The sequence below is a fragment of the Hirundo rustica genome, chromosome 3, assembly GCF_015227805.2.
Source record: "Hirundo rustica isolate bHirRus1 chromosome 3, bHirRus1.pri.v3, whole genome shotgun sequence".
Lineage (NCBI taxonomy): Eukaryota > Metazoa > Chordata > Aves > Passeriformes > Hirundinidae > Hirundo > Hirundo rustica.
In genome coordinates this window covers 54,714,241-54,737,158 of record NC_053452.1, presented here as the reverse complement: position 1 = coordinate 54,737,158, position 22,918 = coordinate 54,714,241, and the positions used below count along the sequence as shown (strand labels likewise).

The 22,918-nt window shown below is 41.6% G+C and overlaps 1 protein-coding gene across 1 annotated transcript in view; it reads right to left on the bottom strand.

Moving 5' to 3' along the window:
• The window catches only part of TMEM242 (transmembrane protein 242), a 42,334-nt gene that overhangs the window by 5,746 nt on the left and 13,670 nt on the right, over positions 1-22,918 (bottom strand). The window contains 5 exon segments of the mRNA XM_040059226.2: positions 10,279-10,416; positions 14,838-14,938; positions 16,703-16,859; positions 16,862-17,032; positions 20,852-20,954. Coding sequence (XP_039915160.2) covers positions 10,279-10,416; positions 14,838-14,938; positions 16,703-16,859; positions 16,862-17,032; positions 20,852-20,954 — 670 coding nt within the window.

Here is a 22,918-nt window from a genome sequence, read left to right as displayed (position 1 = left end):
ATTAATAGTGCTGTAAAGAAAGCACTAAAAGCTGAATGTATTTTACCTCTTCCTGCTGCCTTCAGTACCACAGGCCACTCTCAGCTGCTGCTCCTGAACCTTCCTGTACATGAACGATTTGTAACACATTTCTTAACATTCCAGCACGCTCCATTCCTGCAGGCGACTCTCTGAAGTGAATTTCACTCAAGTGAATTTTATTTTTTTGTCACAGATATTACAGAGCTTTATGCTGTTTTTTTCTTGCCAAATAAATTACAGTAACTGTTCTACCTCTGTCAGGCTTCTTTCTAAAAGGGTATCATCTACCTTACTGCATTAAATAATCTGTAATAGCTACAGATCACTGTTATTTTCTTATCTTAACCTAATGATCCTGCCTCAGATGGCAAAAATATGGGGACCTAAAAGCATCTTCCATTTAATAATCTCTTTTTAATGTACATCGTTGACAGAATGTCACACAAAAATTGGGATAGCACTATTACTGAGAGCACTTACATGGCCGTTCATATTAAAATGAATGGAAGAGGGGCTAAAAGAGTCTATTTGATTCCTAGAATGAAAGTTTTACTAAGAAATGTTCTCTTTAACGTCTGACATTCATAATGGGCCAACGCGGATTCCAGGAATTATTAGTTTCCTATTTTAGTACTCGTATCAGTAAGAACTGCTCACATTAGCTTCCAAGTGAAATGAGGTTAGGTGCCCTGAACTGGAATATCAAGTGGCAGCAGAATGCAGTAGGTACATGCCCTCTGTTCTCCTCAGCCACCATCCATTTCACAAGGCACGAAGTTGAGGCAGGATGCCCTGGATTTAAAAGCATCAGTGCGGATTTCTCTTGCCACCTTTACTCAAATCTTAAAATGATTGCTGTTGCCCTTGTTAGCAAATGATTACCAAGGGCCACGTACAGAAATAGCAAGTTATTTGTAGAAAATGACAAGTGCTGAGCCCTTGCAGGACTGGAGGAGCAGGCAACCCAGTGGATGAAGGTGATTGTTCTTCTCTCAGTGTAAAATGAGGCACTCACTGAAGGTCACTCTGTGCCAGCTCTGGAATAACATGGAAAATAGAGCTCTGGTTCACATCCTTACATCTTGCACTTCACTGACAAAGGCATCACGAACGTCTGGATTATGCAGAACTACAGGTCTATGAAAATGGCCCTGAGGGTGTCAATCCTGGCAGTAAACAACCTAATATTTTTTATGCACTCTCACAGTACCCTCTTCAGCACCTATCTGCGAATTCCAGCATTTCAGGCTTACATAGAGAAAAGCAGCAGCAGAACTGTGTTAAACCATCTGGAGAAGTCCTGAGTTCATATTGGCCCCCCCAACTCATGGAGGCTTACACACGTGCCTAACCTCATGCAGTGTTGAGCACTCTCTTTGAAATCAGAGGGCTATTTACAGTGCCTAAAATTCAACACGCACATAGATGTATTTTCCCACTAATTTATCTTTGTAAATGGTGTGTAAGTGAGTAAAACATCCTGTACTTTTTAAAAGAAAAACAACGTGAAAACAACCTAAGTGAGCTTTGCAGGGCGAGGGGGAGAGGACCATCATTGTTTAGAAAGAAGCTGCCACAGTTCCCAAACAATTATAAATACGTAGTAGCCCCCCACAGCTACTCCATATTCTGTCTTGAATTACTGGTGAACTACAGAGAGCTGTCAAGTCACAGGGGCCAGGCTGCCTCTTTTCCAATTATCAGGCCACATGAAGAGGTAAAACACACGAAATACCTTCCTCATGTTACTTTTCCGTGATTGCAAAAGACATGGTGCTCATTCATAAATGGGAAAAGAGCTGATCTACATCACAAACATGTTTTACTAGCCTCACTTTGGATTAATTTCTGTGCAAATGTGACCTAGATCCCAAAATGGGAAGAAGATGCTATTCCAGTAGAAAAGCCTAAAGAAAGTAAAACTGTTCTGGGTTAAGACTAGATTAATTTGAATTTAAAGAAAGAAAAAAAAAAAAAAAAGGATGTGGTTAGCTAATTATGTTCAATTTTTTTGGTTAGCTAATTATGTTCAATTTTTTTATTCACAGAGACAGTAATTTTGTAAACTGGATTCCGAAAAAATAGGCATTTCCTTACATTCAGAAATACAGGAGTGTTCTCTTCACTTTTATACACTCCCACGTTGATATTTCTGAAATAAATGTCAAGGACTTAAATTTTTGTAGTATATAGTATCATAAAGGAAGGGCTTTTGTGCCGTGCAGAAAAAAGGAGTGTGGATATCACTGAAGAATGTGCCATTTATTTCTGCAGAATCTTACTTTCAAATCTGGGTGCCTGGAAAGGACATCCACACGGTTAGTCTATTATGGTGTATTAGTCATTGCCCCTTAGTCACTCTGGGCAATTTGAAAAATTAATCTTGAAATAATTTTAAATTTAAAGAAGTTAAATATCAAATGTATAAATCCAGCTGGTTAATGGACCAAAAATCTCAGGATGAATGCTCCAACCCTATAAGCTCTTCTGTGCTGTAATCTGGATTTCTGAATTAAATTCAAAAATATGGATTGTTAGCAAACAGGCAGTTTATCTAAAGAGTAAGTAATATTTTTCTCTAAATAATATTTCTCTTCTGTATGCCCAGGAATGAATTGTATGTATCATCCACAAGTGAAATTCAAGGCAGGGAAAAGGGCCAGCAAAACCCCAAAACTCTCTGGTGAGGCTTCATCTTCATCGCCTTGACTGGGGCTGAATTCCACGCAGGAAGCTGTCAGAGCCAGTGTGACACACAGAGGCAGGCAGGGACAGCCAGATGTCCCCAGGGAAGCAGAGCAGCCGGAGTCTCGGCCCGCAGCGGGGCACGGCCTGGCCACGCACCAGGCTTAACACACAGGACGATGCCACGGGACCAAGATGCAGCACGAGTAACTCGCACCCGTCAGAGGAGCCTGGATTCACATCTTACTTGTACGTGCACAGTTTACAGTTACACGTGGTGAAGACCCATGGATCACCCCACTCGTCCATGCAGGGTGGCACAGAGGCATTTCGGACCACAGGCTTCCCAAAGGAATGGTGGCAGCCAACAGCTGTGAGTCTCTCCCAGGACACAACAGTGAAACTCCTCAAGACAGCTACAGTTGCAGCCCTTCCATGTCTTGCAATACTCCCTTACAGATGTCCCTATTCATAAAGCAGATGTAGCAGCTTTCCAGTAGGAAAATTACGATCTTAATCCTTGAATAAGCATTCTGCCTCGTCAAGTAAACAGTGAAGTTCGTTGGTTTCATTTTTTTTCCCTTCTTGAATAAAATACCAGCAATACATAAGTGTGGAGGCAAGTCTTCTCCAAACCAAACTAATTAGGCAATAAAAAGCAGCAGAGGAAAATCCAGTACAAACAGGAGGAGGAAGTGCTTACTTGTACTCCATCTTCTTTCTAAGAGCTTGAGTTTAAATAAGCATTGAGGAAATAAAAGAGCATTAAAAAAGGGCAGAATTGAATTATACAGAAATATACGTGATCACGAAATAGCAAGGAAAAGCTAAGTTTCTATTATGCTATCAGATACAAGCATGATAAGGAATAGAAATTTCATTGATAATATTTTTGTGATGATTAAATACAACAATAATGAAAATCTAATATTCCTAAATATTCAGGAATTACTCTAGGATTACTCTAATTATTTTATGAGATATGGTGCTTTTATAGCAACATTTGCTTATCTATGAAATGGACTAAAAATTCCAGCCACTGCAATATGTCTACATTGGGCTTTATAAATCTTAGTACAATTTACAGATGCCATATTTGAAGACGATGTCTCCATGCTCTCATTTTCTGTTTTAAATTAATCTGTCCTTAAAGCCAATACTCCTTTGTATATATACTGTGCCTATGACTATACTTTCACAAAATTATAACAAATATCTCTTTACATTACAGGGGGATGCTATTTTTATGCTTAAAATGGTGATTCAGAGGTTAGATTTTCTCTGGAGAAAAGCAGTTCACTTAGGAAATGTTACCATCAAAGCCACAACAAGCATATACTCTCTGCATTGCATATAATTGTTTTAGATGTCTCTTTATGGCCATGCAATTGTTTTAGACTCAATATTTTAAAGGTTAAGATCAATGAAAAACAGGATATTTCATTAGGAGACACCACATAAGTGATAAACTAATATTTTGTAAGTATATTAGTCATAAATTTCTAGGCAATTCTTCTGTTTTTTCAGGTTTCCATAGAACAGCAACAACTAGAATCTCACAAACCTACATATGAATCATCCCAGCCCTTTTCCTATAGGACAGAGAATGCTTTTATTTTTGAGGAAATTAAATCTAATTTATTGAGGACATGAAGAACAAGAGGGCTTTTAAAGCATAATTTATCTTGTTTGTTAATTGTTGTATGCTTCAGTCTACAACGGCTGAGGGTATTGTTCTGCTTTTAAAAGAAGGTTCATAATTGCTGGCATCTTAAAAGAAAAAAATAACATCAGACATTAACAGGTATGTTTTAGTATCTGCCAAGTACTCTAAGCTGCAAATTTAATTTAAAAGAAAGTTAACTTCTAAAAAATTGTGGAAAACTTATAGAAAACTGTCACCTGCTGTAGGTGACCCTGCCTTGGCAGGGGGATTGGACGACATGATCTCCACTGGTCCCTTCCAAACCTAGTTATTCTGTGATTCTGTGACACTAAAATTTTTCCCAGTAATAAAAAGGTGTGGTGGATCATAACACTAGCAGAATAGGTAAACAAAATTTTAAAAGGTTTAATTTTTGGAAACTTCAATGCAAAGACTTGTTTAGTTCAACTGTTGTTCAATTGCAACAATAGTGGGTTTAAGATGTTTTGAATATTTTACTTCTAACATTTTTTACTTAGTGAAATGTCATTTATTCTTTAACTGAAAGTTTTAAATTTCATTGAACAGCTCATATGCAGAATGTTGAAATAAGATGTTTCAACTACTATTCAACTTTAAAATAAACCTGAGATGATAAACTGGCCTAACCCAACATTTTCTAAAAAAATTGTTTCAATATTTCTGTGTTTTGCATCAGCAAACAGACATCCCACTGCACCAGGAGTGGCCACCTACATGGTTTGAATGTTCCAAGATAAAAACCAGTAAGGCAATGCCATGGAAGACAACACCATGATGTTCAAGTTGTTAAATAGCACATAAACTTGCTGAAAACAATGGCGCCATTTTATTTCAAGCCAGACTTATTTCAAGCTTGTATTTAACATGGCACATGTTTTTCCACATTGTAAGGTGCCTCAGAGAGGAAGGCTGGAGGTATGTCTGGACGAGTCTCAGATTCAGATCAGCAGTGCTCTTTGGAAGCCAATCCTCCAGTTGTCCATACTCCCTGGGCATGAGTCTGTGTAACTACTGAACAGTCTCAAAATGCATGACCAGCAGTTTTTTAGGGTGACACAAATCTGAAGAAGCATTCCAGCAGTGCATATAACATAGTCCAACTGCCAACAGGCATTTAAGCCATGGGGCAAGGCCAGTGTCTGTCCAAGTTTTGAAAATTCCTGGAATGGTTGTAGATTTCAGGTCCTCAGCCTGCTAATGTTTCACTGCCCTAGTGCGGCTGGTCAATGACACTCACTAATAAAGATGGAATTTTTATGCTCAGAGATAACCAAAGGTGGTACAAACTTAAATACTTTTTCCGAGCGATTGCAGGAGGCGAGTTTAAAAAGACTGATTATCACTGACACCTGATAATTTTCTGCAGGAGGTACAATATAAAAGTATATAAGCACCATCTCCTAGATTCTAAAAAAGGATTTCTTTTATGCTACTGAAAACTACAATTTAAACTATTATCAAACTAAGTCCTCATTGAACCATCACCTCTTCATTTCAGAATAAGAGTTGAGTGGAATTTAGTAGTGTTTATTACTTATCAACCTGTCCTCAGATTACAACAGTGGTAACTGCAATCAGGCAATGTTAGCAACCTAACCTGAGACAGCGTAAAATCTTTTATATTCCTTACCAAGATATAAAGATCAGTTACTTACTCTCACGCCTGGGTTTTGACGCTGGCATAAAAGCAGCAGACTGTAAAGCTATACGGAACCACCTTTAACAATAAAGCCATTTAAGAGCTGGAAGCAGGCATTGCCACAGCACTGTTTCAAGAACTAATAAACCACAATGATTAAATAAAAATGTAGAATCACCAAATCTGGTGCATCACCTCCGTGCCTGGAAGGAATCTTAACAACTTGCTTCTAGGGCAAACACAGGCTGAGAAGGTGTGAGGATGAGGCATCCTGAGCTATGGCTTCAGTTTCCTTCCACGACACACGCTGCTGAGCAATCGCGCCACTAACACAGATTAATTACAACTCATCAAGGAAACATCACTCCACTTTGTTCTCGTCGTTTCATCTCTGACTTTGGGAACGATGACGAGATAATTTAAAGAGCCACAAAGCTTAGGGTAATACATTACCAATCACTCGCCGTCCCATCAGTAATTCACGCTCCCAGGAAACACGTATCCCGCCAAGAGAAGCGTTTTGGCAGCGATGGCCACCGGGGCCGCTGCGCCGGGCCGTGGCCGGGGGCAGCACGGCTCGGAGGGGCAGCGCGGTTCGGCGGGGCAGCGCGGCTCGGCGGGGCGGCACGGCTCGGCGGGGCGGCGCGGCTCGGCGGGGCGGCACGGCTCGGCGGGGCAGCACGGCTCGGCGGGGCGGCGCGGCTCGGCCAAAGCCCTGCTGGCTGTGGGACACAGCGCCGGGACCGGGGATGAGCCGGGCCCTTGGCGCGGCCGCTGCAGTTCCTGCCGGCGCCACCGGGTGTCGCTGCGGGGCAGCGGCCGCGCCCGGGACACAAAGCCCGGAAGCCAAGCGGGACCGCGCTCAGCAGCGCCCGCCCGGCTCCGTTCTGCCTCGCCACCGCTTCCCGCCGGGCCGGGCCGGGCCGGGCCGCGCCGCTCACAAGGCATTCCCGTGCGTGGCACACGGATCGGGACGCGCAGTACCTCGAATGCACATCCCACTGCCTTCACGCCGGGGCGCGGCTGGCGTGGGCCGCGGTCAAAGCACAAACAGCACCGAGCACACCTTGCGCTGCACTTCTCCACCCTCAGTGAGCAGCTCAGCTCTCCTCCTCCGGCCCAGCCACGGTGTGCTGCGGGCCGGCCGGGACGGGAGCTGCCCCATGGCCTCCCTGGCCACGCCAGTCCTGTGCCAAGATCTGCCGGCTCTCTTACTCCTTTTGGGGTGACTTCTGCCAACTCCTCACATCTCATCTTCCACTGAGGCTTCCCGTATATTACTCTTTTAGATGCCTCCAGCCATTAACCACTTAACAATTCAGTCTTACTTGACCTGGAACTCCCTTTCAAAACCTGCAAGTGAAAGTCAAGTCCTTTATTCACCAAGATCCCACCTAGAGAGTCACAGCGATTGAGCTGGCAAAGGACTCGAGACAGCTCTGGATCTGAGGTACTCCTACATGGAAATGAAGCATCCTTCTTCTTTGCTAAATAAAACACCTGCAATGCTTACATTTAGAATTTTACTGCCTTTCACAATTTAATACTGAGAAACAATTTAACATCAAGAGACTGTATTAGCTGTCAATAATGTTATCAATATTGCTCTGGAACAGATGAAGCTGCTGCCTAGCGGGGTCAGGTCACTAATCAGCAGGTCCCAGGGGCAGATTGTTAATGTTAAGGTGAAGAGGCTGGGCACAACCTCTTCTCTGTGTCCAGCTGCCAAAACTTTAGATATTAAATTCACACAGGCTCCTAATATCAAAATGAGTGAAGTTTCCCCTGAAGTTATGTCTAGTATAGCACACTGAAATCTGCCTTGAGACCATAGTTTTCAAATTTTGATACCTGCTGCTAGATTTAAAATTGTGACTTGAAATTTTACAGGTATTGGAAACGTGCATGGACTACAGAGCCAACAAATCCACAGTTCTCAAGTACACTGAAGACTCAAGACATTTTGTTCAGGTAAATCTCTAAAAGCCTCCTTTTAGAATGTTTAACTGAAATTAAAATGTTCATTTGAAAATGTCAAGCTTAGTGCAAAATCTACAGTGTCTTCCATGATCTGAACAGTTTTTGTGGAAAGAAACTTTATTTCACTCAGTCATAAATTCACTTTCCTAAAAATAAAACTTTATTTATTTCTGTGGGCACCTAATAATTATTAGACATAACATATGCACTGCAATTTACTCAAAAATCAGTATTTTAACTGACTGTTAATCTATAATCTCTGCTTACATGAAAGCAATAAAGAATTTTCAAAAGTGTCACACTGTTCCCCAGAAATTTCATGAAAACATATCAAATAAAAAGAGGCCCTTCTGAAAATGAGCATATGTTTAAGGGTCTAATTTATTTTTAGTGCTATGAACCTCTTTGGTAAGAGTATTTCCTTTTGTAACATGCTTCTTCTTTTGTACCTCCAGCAATTTTAAACATGTACATATTTGACTTTAACAGCTATATAGTGACAGGAAATTTAAAAATTGCTGATTTTTGATTCAGTAATTATGAATAGCGCTATTGTATGTGTTTCTGCAGCGAAAATTTAAAAGTCTATAGTGAATGAAACAAATATCTCAGTGGAAAGAGAGAGAGCTGTTCCAAATCATCTCTTGACAGAAATCTACTGCCTTCAGCATCTGCAATTCTCACCATGCACTACAGTGAAACATAAGCACTCCACAACAGAAAACAATACTAACAGGCATTTGTTAAATGCCTCTTAAAATACAGTTTCCCCCTACCTCCTCTCAACACTTAACACAACACAGAATATAATGAGGTGCACTTTTCTGACCAGGAACACTAAACAATTGTCTACAAAGCTTGCAGTTTGCTTCTGACACAAGAGTCCTTGCTGTCAGGAGCCCCATAAAACTCAGACATGTCCTGGGGCTTGGCCATCTCAAGCTTATGTGGGTGTTCCCTGGAATGCAGCCTCAAGAAAGCCTCACAGGGAAACCAGTAACTGTGGGACTAGGCCAGTACTTCTCAAGGAAGTAAAAATTAAGCTTACCAAAAAACAGATAACATAAATTGCAGACTAGGGTCAGGGTCCTTCAGCAGGATCAGACAGAATGAGAAATCAGAATTGGCAGCATCGTGTGAAATGAGTCCTTCTGACTGGTGATCCGACTGCCAGCAAACTGAGTGAACTGTTGTAGCTCAGCAGGCAGGGAGTACCAACTCCCACTCCTCCTCCCCCATCCCTGACATTCCACCACAGCTGCACATGGAGGACTTCAGTTTTAACAAAATGCGCTGTAGCTGCCTCCTATTTCCCACCATGCTTTTTTGGTGTTCAACTGAGAATCAACACTGACAGCTAAGAAATAAAGGATTGTCTAATGCTGTATTTGGGATTCAAATTGTGAGCTACAGGACACATCACCAGAAATGAGAACTTGAATTAAGGTATTAATGAGAACAGTACTAAGACAAAGTAGTATCATCTTTCTCCTTTATATATATTTAGCTGAATATATAAATAATTGCCACATAAGGTAAAGGAAGTCTATTAATTTCTAGTCCTAAAGAGGATGCAAACAGCTCTCCCAAACTTATAGCTGCAGGGGTCTCTAAGTCATGGCTCATTACTTGGGGCAAACAAAAACGCTCACATGAACTTCAGTGTTCACACTCAGCACTGTGAAATACTGGAACATAATCAATTTACTAAAGATAGCCGTAGCTGCTGGCCTGGGATGTACAAATGCTTCCCAAGCTTCTCTGCCTTGATGTGACATGTCAAGGACCACCATTCTAATGCACAGGATACTCAATCTTCTGTCCCCTGCTGCTTCTAGAAATCAAGCTGGTTTCCTTTCAGTTTTTCTTACATCCTATGTGCCCTGATGCAAAAAGAACTATTGCTCTAAAAATAGGATTCAGAGGGATAGCCTTCAGTTCAATAAGCAAGGCTTATAGAAAGTTTGCAGCTACTATTTTAGTCTCTAAATTAGAACACTGGCTCTTTTGTGAAGTAACTGAAACATCTGTGCAAATAAACATAAAGCAGAACAAAACTGTTCCTCCCCCTAAACTGTCTCCTTGCACAGCATGCCATTTTTTGCAGATATAAGAACACCTTCCCTGTTTGCACACATTCTGGTTAGTCATTCTACAGGTAGTGAATGAAGGTGTTATTCTTAGGCTGAAGTAGTATAGAGCTGCCATCCCAAGATGGCATCCCAAGGAAAAATATGGAATGGAGGGGATCATACTTGCTACTCACACTGTGCACGCCCAGAGCCTTCCAGATGGCAAAACTCAGCAATCCAACTCCACACCATGCATAGAGTGAGCCCCACCCTAGGGCTCGTAAGGCCAGTGATGAACCACTCTCTGGTAGTGCAGCTGTGGCAGTAATCCCCTAGAACCAAAGATAAAAAGAACATGATAAAGTGAAAAATAATTGGAAAAAAATAAAAATAAAAACTAAGAAAGTTGGTGATTTAGATTTTTTCCTGACCTGCCTTGCACTAGTGTGGCCACAGAAAATCTTATGGCTGCCAGCACACCTCAAAAGCCAAGAAAGAGGCTGGATGAAGTGCCTTCCTACCAGGAGCAGATTTCACAGTTGCCAGTGCCACCTGGGGACGACTTTCATTGCCCAGAAATACCAGTCAGTTGTTCCACAGGCACAAGAATCCAACACTAAGTTATCTTACCCATCAAAATACAAATCTGAATCTAAACCAGTCACAAGCCTTTATGCCAGTGACATCTGAACATAATCACTGTATGTCACTGATTTTAGTACTTTTTCATGGGTGGCAACTGAGGGCCTGTAGGTCTTAATCTGCATTTCTGGGACAGCTCGTTGGGAACCTGCAAGAACACGAGCAGCTTTCCTCTGGACACGGAAAGGATATTGCAGTGACCCAGGGACTAATTTCAGAGGGCTACAACTCTGAAGAAATTCTGGAAACTACTAAGGAAATTTTTGTAAAAGCAAACAACAATGCTGAACCCATTCCCCTGCATAGCTCACTAAGCAGCAACACTGAATATGCCATGTGGTCTTCACACTTCTCATTTTTGTCAGAAGACACCTACAAGTGTAGGTTTTAAGGTACTGCTGCATAGAAGCTTGCCATGAGACATGTCCTGAAAACACAAGTACCTTGAAAATGCTGTCATTTGGAAAAGCTCAGGCCAAGAATGCAGCCTTGGCTATGGTGGGATCCCAACCATAAGGAAATCCCTCTGTTACAGCACATAGAATGGACATTGCAGCTTCCAGGGGCACCAGGCACATGCTGGATTTCAAAGATTTCAAATGGTAATTGTTAAAGATTGGTATTTATGGTCCCTACACAACTCAACAGTTCTACTTAACTGGTATCTTGGAAAAAAACCCAAACAACTAAGTGTTGCTCAGGGGTAACATAAATAAGATTGCACACATAAAATTACAAGAAAAAATCTTTCATTTATAGTCTAAAATACTGAAAAGCAAAATTAACTTGTGGAAGGATCAAAAAAACTTTTCTCCAAAGCATGCCAAAGAACTTCTTTTTTACTCATCACAAAAAGCGGGGGAAAATCTTTTGTATTCTTGCTTTAAAAAAGCTTTCCATTTTTAACTTCTTTTTAAATGCTTCTCTTTCTTCTTTAATACAATTAAACACACTATGGTCAGTCAAATAGCGCCAGTATTTTTTCTCCTCTTGGCTTTGTATTTATTGGAATGTTAAGATGATCCTCAGAGAGTCCTCAGCATTGACACTTTCCCTTGGGATTTAGCTGTAGGACAGACATGTACTTGGAAAGGGCACAAGCAAGATGTATCTAGAAGCCTTATTCATTCCAATTTGGACATCCCAAAGTGGAAGCTGTTAACAAAAACAATGCTCTGTCAGCATACACACACACACAAACAGCAGAGATCTCTAGTCACACTATAGTATCAGGTCCTATTATCTCCTTGCCACAGATAATGAACTATTATAACTCTTTCGGTAGAGGCTGCTCTGAGTATTGAAATGCTGATTACTTTTGACATTTTTCCTGCTTCCATAGTCTAACCATATATAACAACACTGAGAAAAAAATGGTCCCATTTGGAAGATGGGAAATGAATGGACAAAAATATCCTCTACACAGAATCTTTAAATAGGAGTCATTATCTGTGAAAAATGCTGGCAAAAAAACCAACCACTGCTATTTACACGTTTGATTGTCCCAGAAAAGAAGTGGTAAATTGAAACAACTGATCTGGTTTTACTGACTGTAGTCACACAGGGTTCAGCCACAGGCTGATTCCTCAGGGCACTTAAGTACCCATATAAGGGTTTCTGTAAACAGGACAGTTGGTTAAATTATTATCAGATACGCTGTTCAGAGCACCAAGAAAGATGATTAATGAAATGTTAAAAAAAAATTAAAAGGACAACGGTAGCATGGGAGAAAAAGATGACACCAACAAAAAAGCATTTTTAAGAGAATTAAGTTTTATTCACTAACTTGTTATTCTATGTTCAAATTGTTTTCTTATCACTACTCTTCTGTATTTTTTTTTTTTAAAATCTTTAATTTAAAAAAAGAGCTTTTAAATAATATTGAGTCTTTCCAAAAATAGGCAGAAAAAACCAGGGCAGAATTAGCTGATTTGTTTTCCAAATATATGCTGCTTTTTTCATTTTGTTGGTTTTGTTTTTGTTTTCCTCTGGAAGATATAAACAGGAAGTGGGAGAAGGAAAAAAAATCACATTGTTTTTTTATTCAGACACAGGCCTTGATCATGTAACTGCCCCCTTGTGTGCAGAATGTGTCTAAAAGGAAGCAGTGCCAAAAATAAAGTGTGTTCAACTGTTTTGGTTGATTGTATTCAGTGTATTCACTCTTTTGTGTGACCTAATCCATTGTGAAATTAAACACCTGGATAAATGCTGTTAAAACTGGACACTTCTCAAAAGGAGGCTGCTGCAGCTGAGCATTTAATTTTAACAAAAAATCCCATCAATTGAGCAGGATCATATCACCAACCCAACAGCACATGTTTTGGTGGCTTCACTGGAACAGGAATAAATTGCCAGAAACTGAGGGCTGAGAATTAATTATTTCAAAACCAGTGCTAGCTGATGTTGGCTTAAAGTACCTGTCAAACTATGGCCTCACCTCAACATGGATAAAAATACTATTTAGGCATTGCACGTCTAAAAAAGGTGCAATTCTCTGTAGGTATTATAATACATGATGTATTATTAAAAGTTACTTGCAGTAAGTGACTATAAAGTTAAGTAAGAATGCTAATGCAAAACCTCATTGGTACTTTGAAGAGCTTCTACAGCAAGTTAAGCCATTGTCAAAGTCCAGTCTTTCCTTTTTGAAACTGCTCACTGACAAGTACCTTGACAAAAAAGTATCTTTCTACACTCTGGAGTACTGAAGTTGAGGGGCCCATGGAATCACAGATTTTTGCTAGCAAATTGTTGTAATTCCTTTGCACAAACAGCAGCAGATACAGTTTGCAGCAAAGATCGAAATGGTATACATCACTTGATGACATCTCTAGCATATATATTGTCGGATGTCAATGCAATGTCACTCTTGATAAATCTCACACTGATAACAGGACAGCTCAGACACCCAAGACTATGTGCAAGCTGGAAAAAAATGCAGTGCTCAAGAAAAAGGAAGTTAAAAAAAAAAAAAGGGTAAAAAAGGAGACAATTTTCTTATTGCAATGTATTTCCACAGCTCGTGAAATAACTTCTCATGAAGTTTTCTATTTTGTCTATTTCAAAAAAGAATCTCATGCTTGTTGTTTCTGTAAAGGCAATGTATGAGTTATGACACAGCAGCCTACAGAGAAAAGTAGGAAAGCAAATGAAGGATCTCATGCTCTTTGACCAAAAAGGGAAATTAGAAACTGATCAGAAATGAAGATTCTTATATAAAGTACAATGGAAGAATTTTCTTCTCTTGATATGCATTGAATTAACTTGATATGATACTGAATCGTAATTTTTAAAATAAACAACAATAGGTCAGTTCTTAATTTCCTAAGAACATCTGTAATACATGTTGCATTTTAAGAGCTTGCTGTGGATGAGACTGATCAATTTTAAGGGCCTGTTTTTACACTTTTGGGAATCACGAAGCATTAGTGAGGAAAAAAGCATCCTTCAATTAAATGTACTGCATTTCAAACTAATTCACCAACACGGTATAATTGCTAGCTCTCCTTTGCAGTTCACCTCGTCAGAATGCACAAGTGGATCCAGTTAGTAATTGCCTAAACTCAGATTCATTTTGGCCATGAGATCTCACAGTCCCATAGAACTCGTTCTCATCATTCCCCTTACACAGTGGGATGGGAGTGGAGAGCTTTGACTAGATGATCCCACTTACATATTCCACAGCTTACAGACCTTCCACCTCCTCCTTCCCATCCTTAATGCAGTCACCTCGCTTCCAGACTCACTGCAGCACTATGAGACTGCATGGTGAACTGGATCTCTGAGGTGATACAGGCTCCAGTCTAAAGTGTGTTCACATCACAGAATCAAAAGAGAGCAGGAACTGTATTTCACTATACAAAAGTATGATTCCAGCAAACAGTGTAAGCATTACGTATTTCAGCTCATCTCAAGTACTTACGTATCTAGCAGGGCCAACTCTGAATTGATTTTTAAATTAATCCTACGCCTGTACCAAATTCAATTAAGTTTAGTGCTCTTATCATCAACTCTGCCAAGTTCCACGTATATCACCATGTCTATAAAGCATTCAATGCATTCTTATTTCCTGTGTATCACTACTGGAAAACAGCTTTAAAGAACAAACCTTACTGAACCAGTCTGGGTTCTTCTTTTTTGTCATTGCAAGTGTAGTGCCAAAACCTGCTATCATTCCTGCTGTAGCAACAGTACCTAGAAAAATTCCACCTGCCAAGAAAAGTTGAAGAAATAACAATCAAGACTTTGTTACTTAAGGGGAAGAAAAAAAAAAAAACAACCTGTTTAGAAAATAAAACCAGAAAAAGTAAGATCTGTCAGTACATGCTGAAGGGAAAGGCCCAGTTGTCTCCATTGTTTATGCTCAGTATGACAAAACAGCAAGGCAAGTAATTAGTTCTATGAAACAGGGCATTTTGAAAATAATGGCATGTGTATGTGCTTACAAGCTACACAAAAATTCAAATCTCAGGATGCTATTTTTGCAGACTTTGAATTTTCCCTCATTCCAGAGACAGCCTACTAAAACCATCTTGTTCTATGGTGATGTCTCACCCTTCCCCAAATGAGAAATGTAATTGGTTTTGTTGCATCACCTGTGATTTCAAATGGCCACCTAAAAATTATCACCACCAGTTCCCCTGAAGACCATTACAAGAACAACACTTGTTCTTCAGCTTTGTTTTAATACTCTATTTAAAATTTTAAAATATATATAACTTTTCTTGTTATTATTAAAATAACACTAGCAAAAGCTATCCCAAAAAAGAAAGCATCCCTTGCTTTTCAGTCCTTTCAGGGTTTCCAAAGTCACTTGAGGTACCTGGATCCTTTCCAGTTCTTGCACCAAAGGCTCATGTAAGCCATATCTGCCCACTTTCAAGAAAAAGGCTTGTTACAAAGACTTCTTGCACCGCAGAAACCAATCTGATTCATATGAAAATTTAAAAATTTCAGGGGGCTCAATGTTCTTTCTTTGCAGGTATTGATACCCATCTTGCTTTCCCTTTCCTTATACCAGTTAGGTAATTTAAAAACAGTCTGAACAGGAAGGAAGCAAAAATATAGTTAAGTTCGGTCTCACTTTTTAAAAAGTTTTTTATCTGATTACTGCGATGAAGAAGTTTCCTGTACTCGTGTCAATGAAATTCCTAAGGTACCTCCTTCTGCCAGGGAGCAGAAAGACTTCCCATCTTGGCGGAATTATGCAGGGCACTAAGTTTTACATTTCCAGCATTTCCACCACCATTTCCCCAGTTTCAGATATAATAATTGGCAGCGGTACGTCCATCCTCCGGACGGGCCTGCCCGGGATGTCCCGGCCGGCGGCGCTGGGATGGGGCCGCCTGAGCTCCGGCCTCCGCTCCGCCGGGGGGCGCGGGGAGACGGAGCAGACACGGGGAACAGCCCGGAGACACGGATAAAAATTACAATATAAACATAAAGCCGCACAGCGCCGCCAGCGCGCCGGACGCGTGTCCGCTGCCCTGCAGCTGTGTGCGGCTGCGGAGACTCTGGCTCTACCCCGGCTCGGATCCAGCCCGGGACAGCGGCTCCCTCCCTTACGGAATCCGCAGCGCTGCCCGAAGCCCGCAGGAGCCGCCTCTCCCCGAGGGCTCCAGCCCCCTGTGGCCCGGCAGCGCCGAGCTCCCTCCCGGGAAGGGAGGCGGCTCCGCTCCGCGCCCGCCCCGTGCCCCGGGGGAGGGCGGCGGAAGGGTGACCGGCGCCGCCGCTGCCAAGGGCGAGGGAAAAGGCGGCCGGCCCTGCAGAGGCTTCCTCGCTGTGTCCAAAGCCTCGGCGAGGCCATTCCCAAACGTCTCGCCTTCTCCCCGGGGGCGGGAGAGAGGGGCAAGTCCTGGGGAGGGGGAGCATGGCGGGGGACGGTCTCAGGCCTGCCGCACACGCTGCTGCTCGTCCCTGACCCGTGCAGGGGCAGGAAGGGAGGGGAGGAGAGGAGAGGAAGGCCGTCTGCACCTTTGATTAAGAAGAGCTTGTCCTGGGATGCCGCAGAGCTCCCGGCCCCCCGGGGCAGGGACAGCCCGCGCCCGGGGTCCAGCGGCGCTGCGGCCGCAGCCCCGTCGTGGGCAGCCCCGCCGGCGGCCGCCCCCATGGCCCAGGGCACGGCAGGAGACGGCGGCGGCGGCAACAACCCGGAAGGAAAGGGAGCTGGGCTGGGACACGCAGCCGCCTTTCCTCCTTCTCCCCCTCCGCGGCCGCGCAGCCGGGCGGCATCCAGCGGCAGCGCGGGCGCGGGCGGAGCTGCCGCCCGGCAGGAGGAGCCTCCGCCCCTGGGGGCGCGTTCAGCTTCCCGAGAGCCCGAATCGTGCGGAGGGAAGAGGGGAAAAGTTGTCAAAGCCTCTTTTAAATCAAGTCTTCGTCTTTTTTTTTCTGGCTCATAAGGGTTTTGGTTTGGGGTTTTTTTACGTCCCTGGGACATACCGCGTAGTGAACTTTACCAAATAAAACTGGGAGGCACTCTTAATTCCCAGGAATTTTACTAAGCTGTATCTTGACGAATGGTGTTGGTTTAAAGTACGTGTTTTTGTTCCAAATTGTCATTCTTTCAAGTTATGTAAATAGTTTTTAACACTATGAGAACATATATTTGGGTTTTTTTCATCTCTGTGCCACCCTAATTCTCAGCTGCTGATGAATATAAATCGATGTGCTGCCTAATTTTATCACTTTATCAAACAGTGTACTGACCTAAGATTCAGTATGGACAAGTAAAGTGTATTTTTATTTATAACAGTCAGTACTTCAACAACAAACAATGAATGTAAATAAATACAAACTAAGCATTTCTTCCCCAGCTTCCTTCTTTGTATCTTTTAACATAATTTGTAGCATGTGTCTAAGGGTCTAATTATAGGGTCTGGGTTGCTAGGCATAAAACGAGTATTTTGGGAAACTTCCTGTTCATGATACATCTAAAAACCAATCCAAAGCTGTTTCCTAATAGTCCGCGTGCTGTGTAAATTAAACAATATTTTACACAGAGAGCCCATCAGTAACTTTTTTTTTTCTTTCTTTCTTTTTTTCTTTCTTTTTTTTTTCTTTTCTTTTCTAATCTGGGCAGCAGGCAAATGACTCCTTCTTCCCTCTAGTTTTCTTTTTCCCATGAAAAAGTACCCCAAAATCCTATGTGTGCTTTGGAATAGAATTAGACTTTGCCACAAATAATAACAAAACCTCCTGGAAAAGCTTAGAGAAAGGCATCTTAGAAAAACTGCAGAGTGACAATGTGAAAATAAGAAATTACTTTTTATATAAAGTATTTTAATGTATTAGATGAATAAAACTAAAACAGGAGCATGCGTGTAATTTTGATTGTAATTGGTGTCAAGATCATCACTGTATCTGATATAAGAATCTTTGAACTGTGAGGGACAATTAGGTTATTGTGTCTGTTGTATTTTTGTGTGTCTTTGATGATAACAATCCTGTATTTTCTTCTCAGAATAGTTTTTTTGAGTTCACATTAATCAAGATATCACTTTCTTTCAAACTTTTCCAGAACCAGGAAGAAAGAGAAGAGAAAAGTATAATGGTGTTACTAAATCCTGGTTTGAACAATGCCAAGAATCTATATTTAAGAGAGTCAGATCAGATCTGTCTCTATTAATCATTCACAGAGACTTAAAGTAGAACATAAAGACCTTGAAATCCACTCTGAATAACTTAAAATTCGTAGTGCTATAAATTTTACTTGCTTTAAAAACCCAAGAGATACTCAGCAGAATTGTGCTCATTTAGGTTTCAATATTAATGACTTCTTGTTGTATAATTGAATATAATATAATGCTTTCTTTTTATTACAAAAAACTTGGTGAACCAAAAGCAGACAGTGAGAGGGAACCAAAGTTTTCCAGTTCAAAGGATGTGTAAATCTCCACTTGTGATTCTGATGTTATGGTTAGGAATTTGATATCAGCCCCTGGGTTTTAATGAAAAATTGGTACATGGTGCCTCTCCTGTGGGAGTTCATATTTTTGTACAGTATTGGCGAGGGAGGAGTGTGGAGAGTAAGCAAGAGCACAAGGAAGAAAATAAATTTTAAAACCAAAGAAGCTAGTTAGCATAACTAGCATATTCCCTAAGAGACTTTTATAACCCTTGCAAACATGTGGCATTGCTGCCAATAAACAGCTCTGTCAAGAAATAGAACGCCACTGTGCAAACTTCTTAAGGTAATGCTGAGAGATATATCAGTCCTGGCCTGTGTGTCTCCTGCTCTCCTTCCTCTCCAGTGCAGGACTGTGCAGTGATACCTGGCCATCTCCACTAACAGTGAGGACCAAGCTTGCAATTTAGGTATTCAGAGGCAAAGAAGCTAGTTGATAAGCTGGCTGGGACATAATAAAGGCAGTAATGTGTTATGTTCACTAAGTTGTCTGTCTGATTTTTATAGCCAAAAGTCTTGAGTGCCACAGCAATAAATGTTGACACCTGAGACACAGATTCCTGTTTGGAGTTTGAAAATCCAATTCAAAACATAGAGGAGGTTGATTTGAATACTGGTTAAATCGACACATTCAGTAACTGAACTGCATTATGTAAAAGAACTCGGGAAAGAGCTGGACACTGGCTTTGGAAAGAGAAAAAAAATGCAGCAGTTGAGGTACCCTTTGGCTCTCAGGGGAGCTGAGCTTTGTCTGCCTGACTCGCTGGGGTCACTTCCTCTATTTATGGCAGCTTTGATATTCCTGAAAGCACCATACAGCATCAGCACTGTGTACAGGCCGGGGCATGAAGAAACCAGTTACATATTTCCGAACAATTTTCTAGTTGATTGGACAAGAAATTAAAGTGTTCTGTAGCTATGATTTGGTTTCTGTAGAAACCTCTGTTTTATAATTAGCTGGTTACTGTTGTGCATCTCCTGAGGATCTGGTGGCTGAAATTCCCATGTTCAGAATCTGTCTTTAGATCTCTTGTCTCACTGCACCAAAAATCTGGTCACTGAATAGTGACTTTAATTACAGAAATACTGACAAAAAGCAGTGCTCACTTATCAAATGTACTCACAACTGTAAGAAGAGCCTTGCACTGGAGAATCAAAGGACACATAAAAAAATACTGGCTGAGCTGGCTTCACCCACTTGTGGAGGGGTCCTTTTTGTTTTGGAGATGATGAAGAGATTAATTATTTGCGCAAGGTTTTGCTGTGGTTCTCCAGCACAGGCAGGAGCAGAGAGGCCGGATCTCCAGTTTTCCAGCCATCTACCCCAGCCCCAGAGAGGCTTTTCTAAACTACACCTTGCTTCAACAGAATATGCAACACTCTTTCTTAATTTCACTTCTACATTTGGTTATTCAGGAGCGTATGTGCGGCATAACTTTGGACAAGACTGGGTGTGCAGGCGTGCTGCAGAGACACCACAGCGGCATCGTTTGCTCTGGCCACAGCCTGGCCACGTTTCAGCAAATGGCAAAAGTCCTGTTGGCAACCTGGCCAGAGTTTCAGTTATAAATCCCAAATTAGCATTTGTGGATGATGACATTATGGCTGGTCAGAGGCGCACTACGGATTTCAGAGCTGCTGATAACATAGCAAGGCTGTCACATGCCTTGGACAGAAATCAGGTGGAGCTGCAGAGATGAGAACACTTAAGGAGGGTCTTCTTTCATATGCCTGTATCTACTTGTTTTCTTATCCTTTGCTAAATCATATGTTTTATTACCTGCTCAGTGTTGATAATGCTCTCTTTTGGAAAGTAAAATATGCCTATATCTGTTTGGCTTTGCCCACATTTACTAGAGAAGAAAATCACAGGTCCCTTCCCAATTTCTGTGGTATTCCTACTGTCTTTAGAGACCTAGAAAATATGTTTACAAGTTATTTTTGAATTTCACTGGATACCGTGTCTTAGTATGTGTTTCGTTATAGAACTTTTAATAGTTTCTTTTCTGTACCATATTAGGAAAACCTCTACTGTGCTCCAGGAAAAAAAAAAAAAAGTATTTATGACTGAATTAAAAAAAAAAAAAAAAAAAAAAAAAGAAAAAAAAAAAAAAAAAAGAAAAAAGATAAACAGCAAAAATTAATTATTATTTCCATGGTGTCACCAGAGCATGGCCTGGTACTTGTGTCTCAGACTCTTACTGGATGCTGCAACCTACCTGAGGTAGCCGCAGGAATCCTGAACCACCAGACCATCTGACTGGGTTCTGCTGGGTGACAGCCTGAAAGCAGGATTTTTGCAGGGAAAAATCTGCTCCTGACCTACACAGCCAGAACTGGAAACTTCCAAAATTATGGTTAGCAAGACGAAGGAAGCCTCTCTCAGTGACAGTCCAATGGAGAGAGTTGTCCATCCTGTGTGTTACCTGCTGTGGCTCTGGGAGATGACTTTGTTGGTAACTGAAACAGGTTCCCACAGGGACAGTCAGGCTCAGATCAGACTGCCTGGAGAGATTGTACAGTTACCTTTCAAGGAAGATTTCATGAGGATAAAGCTGTGAGTGAGCTGCTCTGAGCACACAGCTTGAGCCTGCTTTGGGAAGGAGGTTGCACCAAGACCTGGGTGTCTGGTTTGACTCCTCCACGAACACATTCATGGGCAAGGGTAACTTCAAGCTTGGCTCTGATGTAAAACCCCACACCATGGTGGCTGCAGGGTGGGAGGGGGGTGCTGCTGGTGTGTGCTGCTGGCACACACCACTGGGCAGCAGAGGGTCCCTCAGAAGCTGCTGTGTGGCATGTGCCTGTGGGAACACTGCTGTGCCCACCCCATGCCATTAACCATGCTCATATGGCCAGGGCCACCAGTCTGGGGACCCTCAACAGTGGCGTGTGCTGTAGAGGAAGAAATTGGACTGGCATTTCATTTACTGTGAGGAGGTGGCCACTCTAAACTCGACTTGTGTATGCTAGTCATGCGTCACCTGCTGAGAAAGCCAGCCGTAAAATTAATTGTCAGGAATATGAGATGTATATTTTTCCTAATTGGGTTCAGTGCAATTATATCCAAAGGCCCTTCTCGCAATCATTCACAGAGCTTAATTGCTATAGTTAAATATTACAATCTAAAAAGGCCTGGAAGGAGAGCTGATATTAAGCTAGGTTCCTGATGAATTATAATTATCACTTTGTGTAGATGGGTGGAAAACATTTCTTATTAAATTAGTCTTGTTACATAAATTAATATTGTGTTCTGGATAAAGCACTTCTGATTTCACATCTGAAATATTTTTAAGAGCACCAGGTTTGCGCCAGAATTTCATTTGGCAGGTCAAATTGTCTTTTAAAATTACTTGGCTTTTCAGTAGCATCCTATCATAGGTTTCTGCATTGAAGATGTTTGGCAATGACAGAATGATTCAAGGGCTGGACAGCAAATAAAGTAAAATACAATAAAATAAAACTATAAAACTAGCATAATTTCCTTGTTCCACGAGCATGGGGGATTCACAGTCTGAATGACAGGAATTCATAGCATGACCGTCACACATTTTCTTCCTGTATTAATTTCATCTCCGTCTGAGGGTGTTTGCGAGACATGAACCGCTAATCTAAGACTCTGAAAACAGAAAAGCTCATTAGCAGCTCTAGGGAAGGGAGTGACACGGGTGAGGAAGGTGCAGGTCATTAAAGGTTTAAAAGTAAAGGAAGTGTGAAAGTTTTAAGAAGGATTACTCCACATGCAATCTGTTGTGCTCTGTGAAAACCCAAAGGTTTTTGTATATCTCTTTCTCCTGAATGAGACCTGCGGTCAATAAAGTAACCGGGCAAATGGAAAGGTGTCAGCTGAAGACAGATGTCAGGCTGCATTTCCAGGAGTGGATAATAGACAGTCATTCCCAGATGACCAGCAGCTTCATGGCCAGGTACATGCAGCCGACACGTGTTGGACACGGCCCTTTCCAACAGGCCTCATCAGACATTCAGTTTAAGTTTCCAGAGCAACTGGAGTCTGTCACTCCAACAGGGCATTTTTCAAGAGCATAAAGTGGGAGATGGATGGCCACTTTCTGGCAGAAGATAGTGGGAATATTGTGTCAAGGCACTCTGTGGATATGAAAGACGTTCCTGAAATTTTCTGCATGCGTGCCCTCTTGTGTATGCAGTACATTACAGCTTACCATATATATATAAAAAAATTTGGCACTACCGTATCTCCCTAAACATCGCATTAATCCATCTGTCTGTCACCATGGTAACAAGGCTCCCTATTGATGACTGAAGAA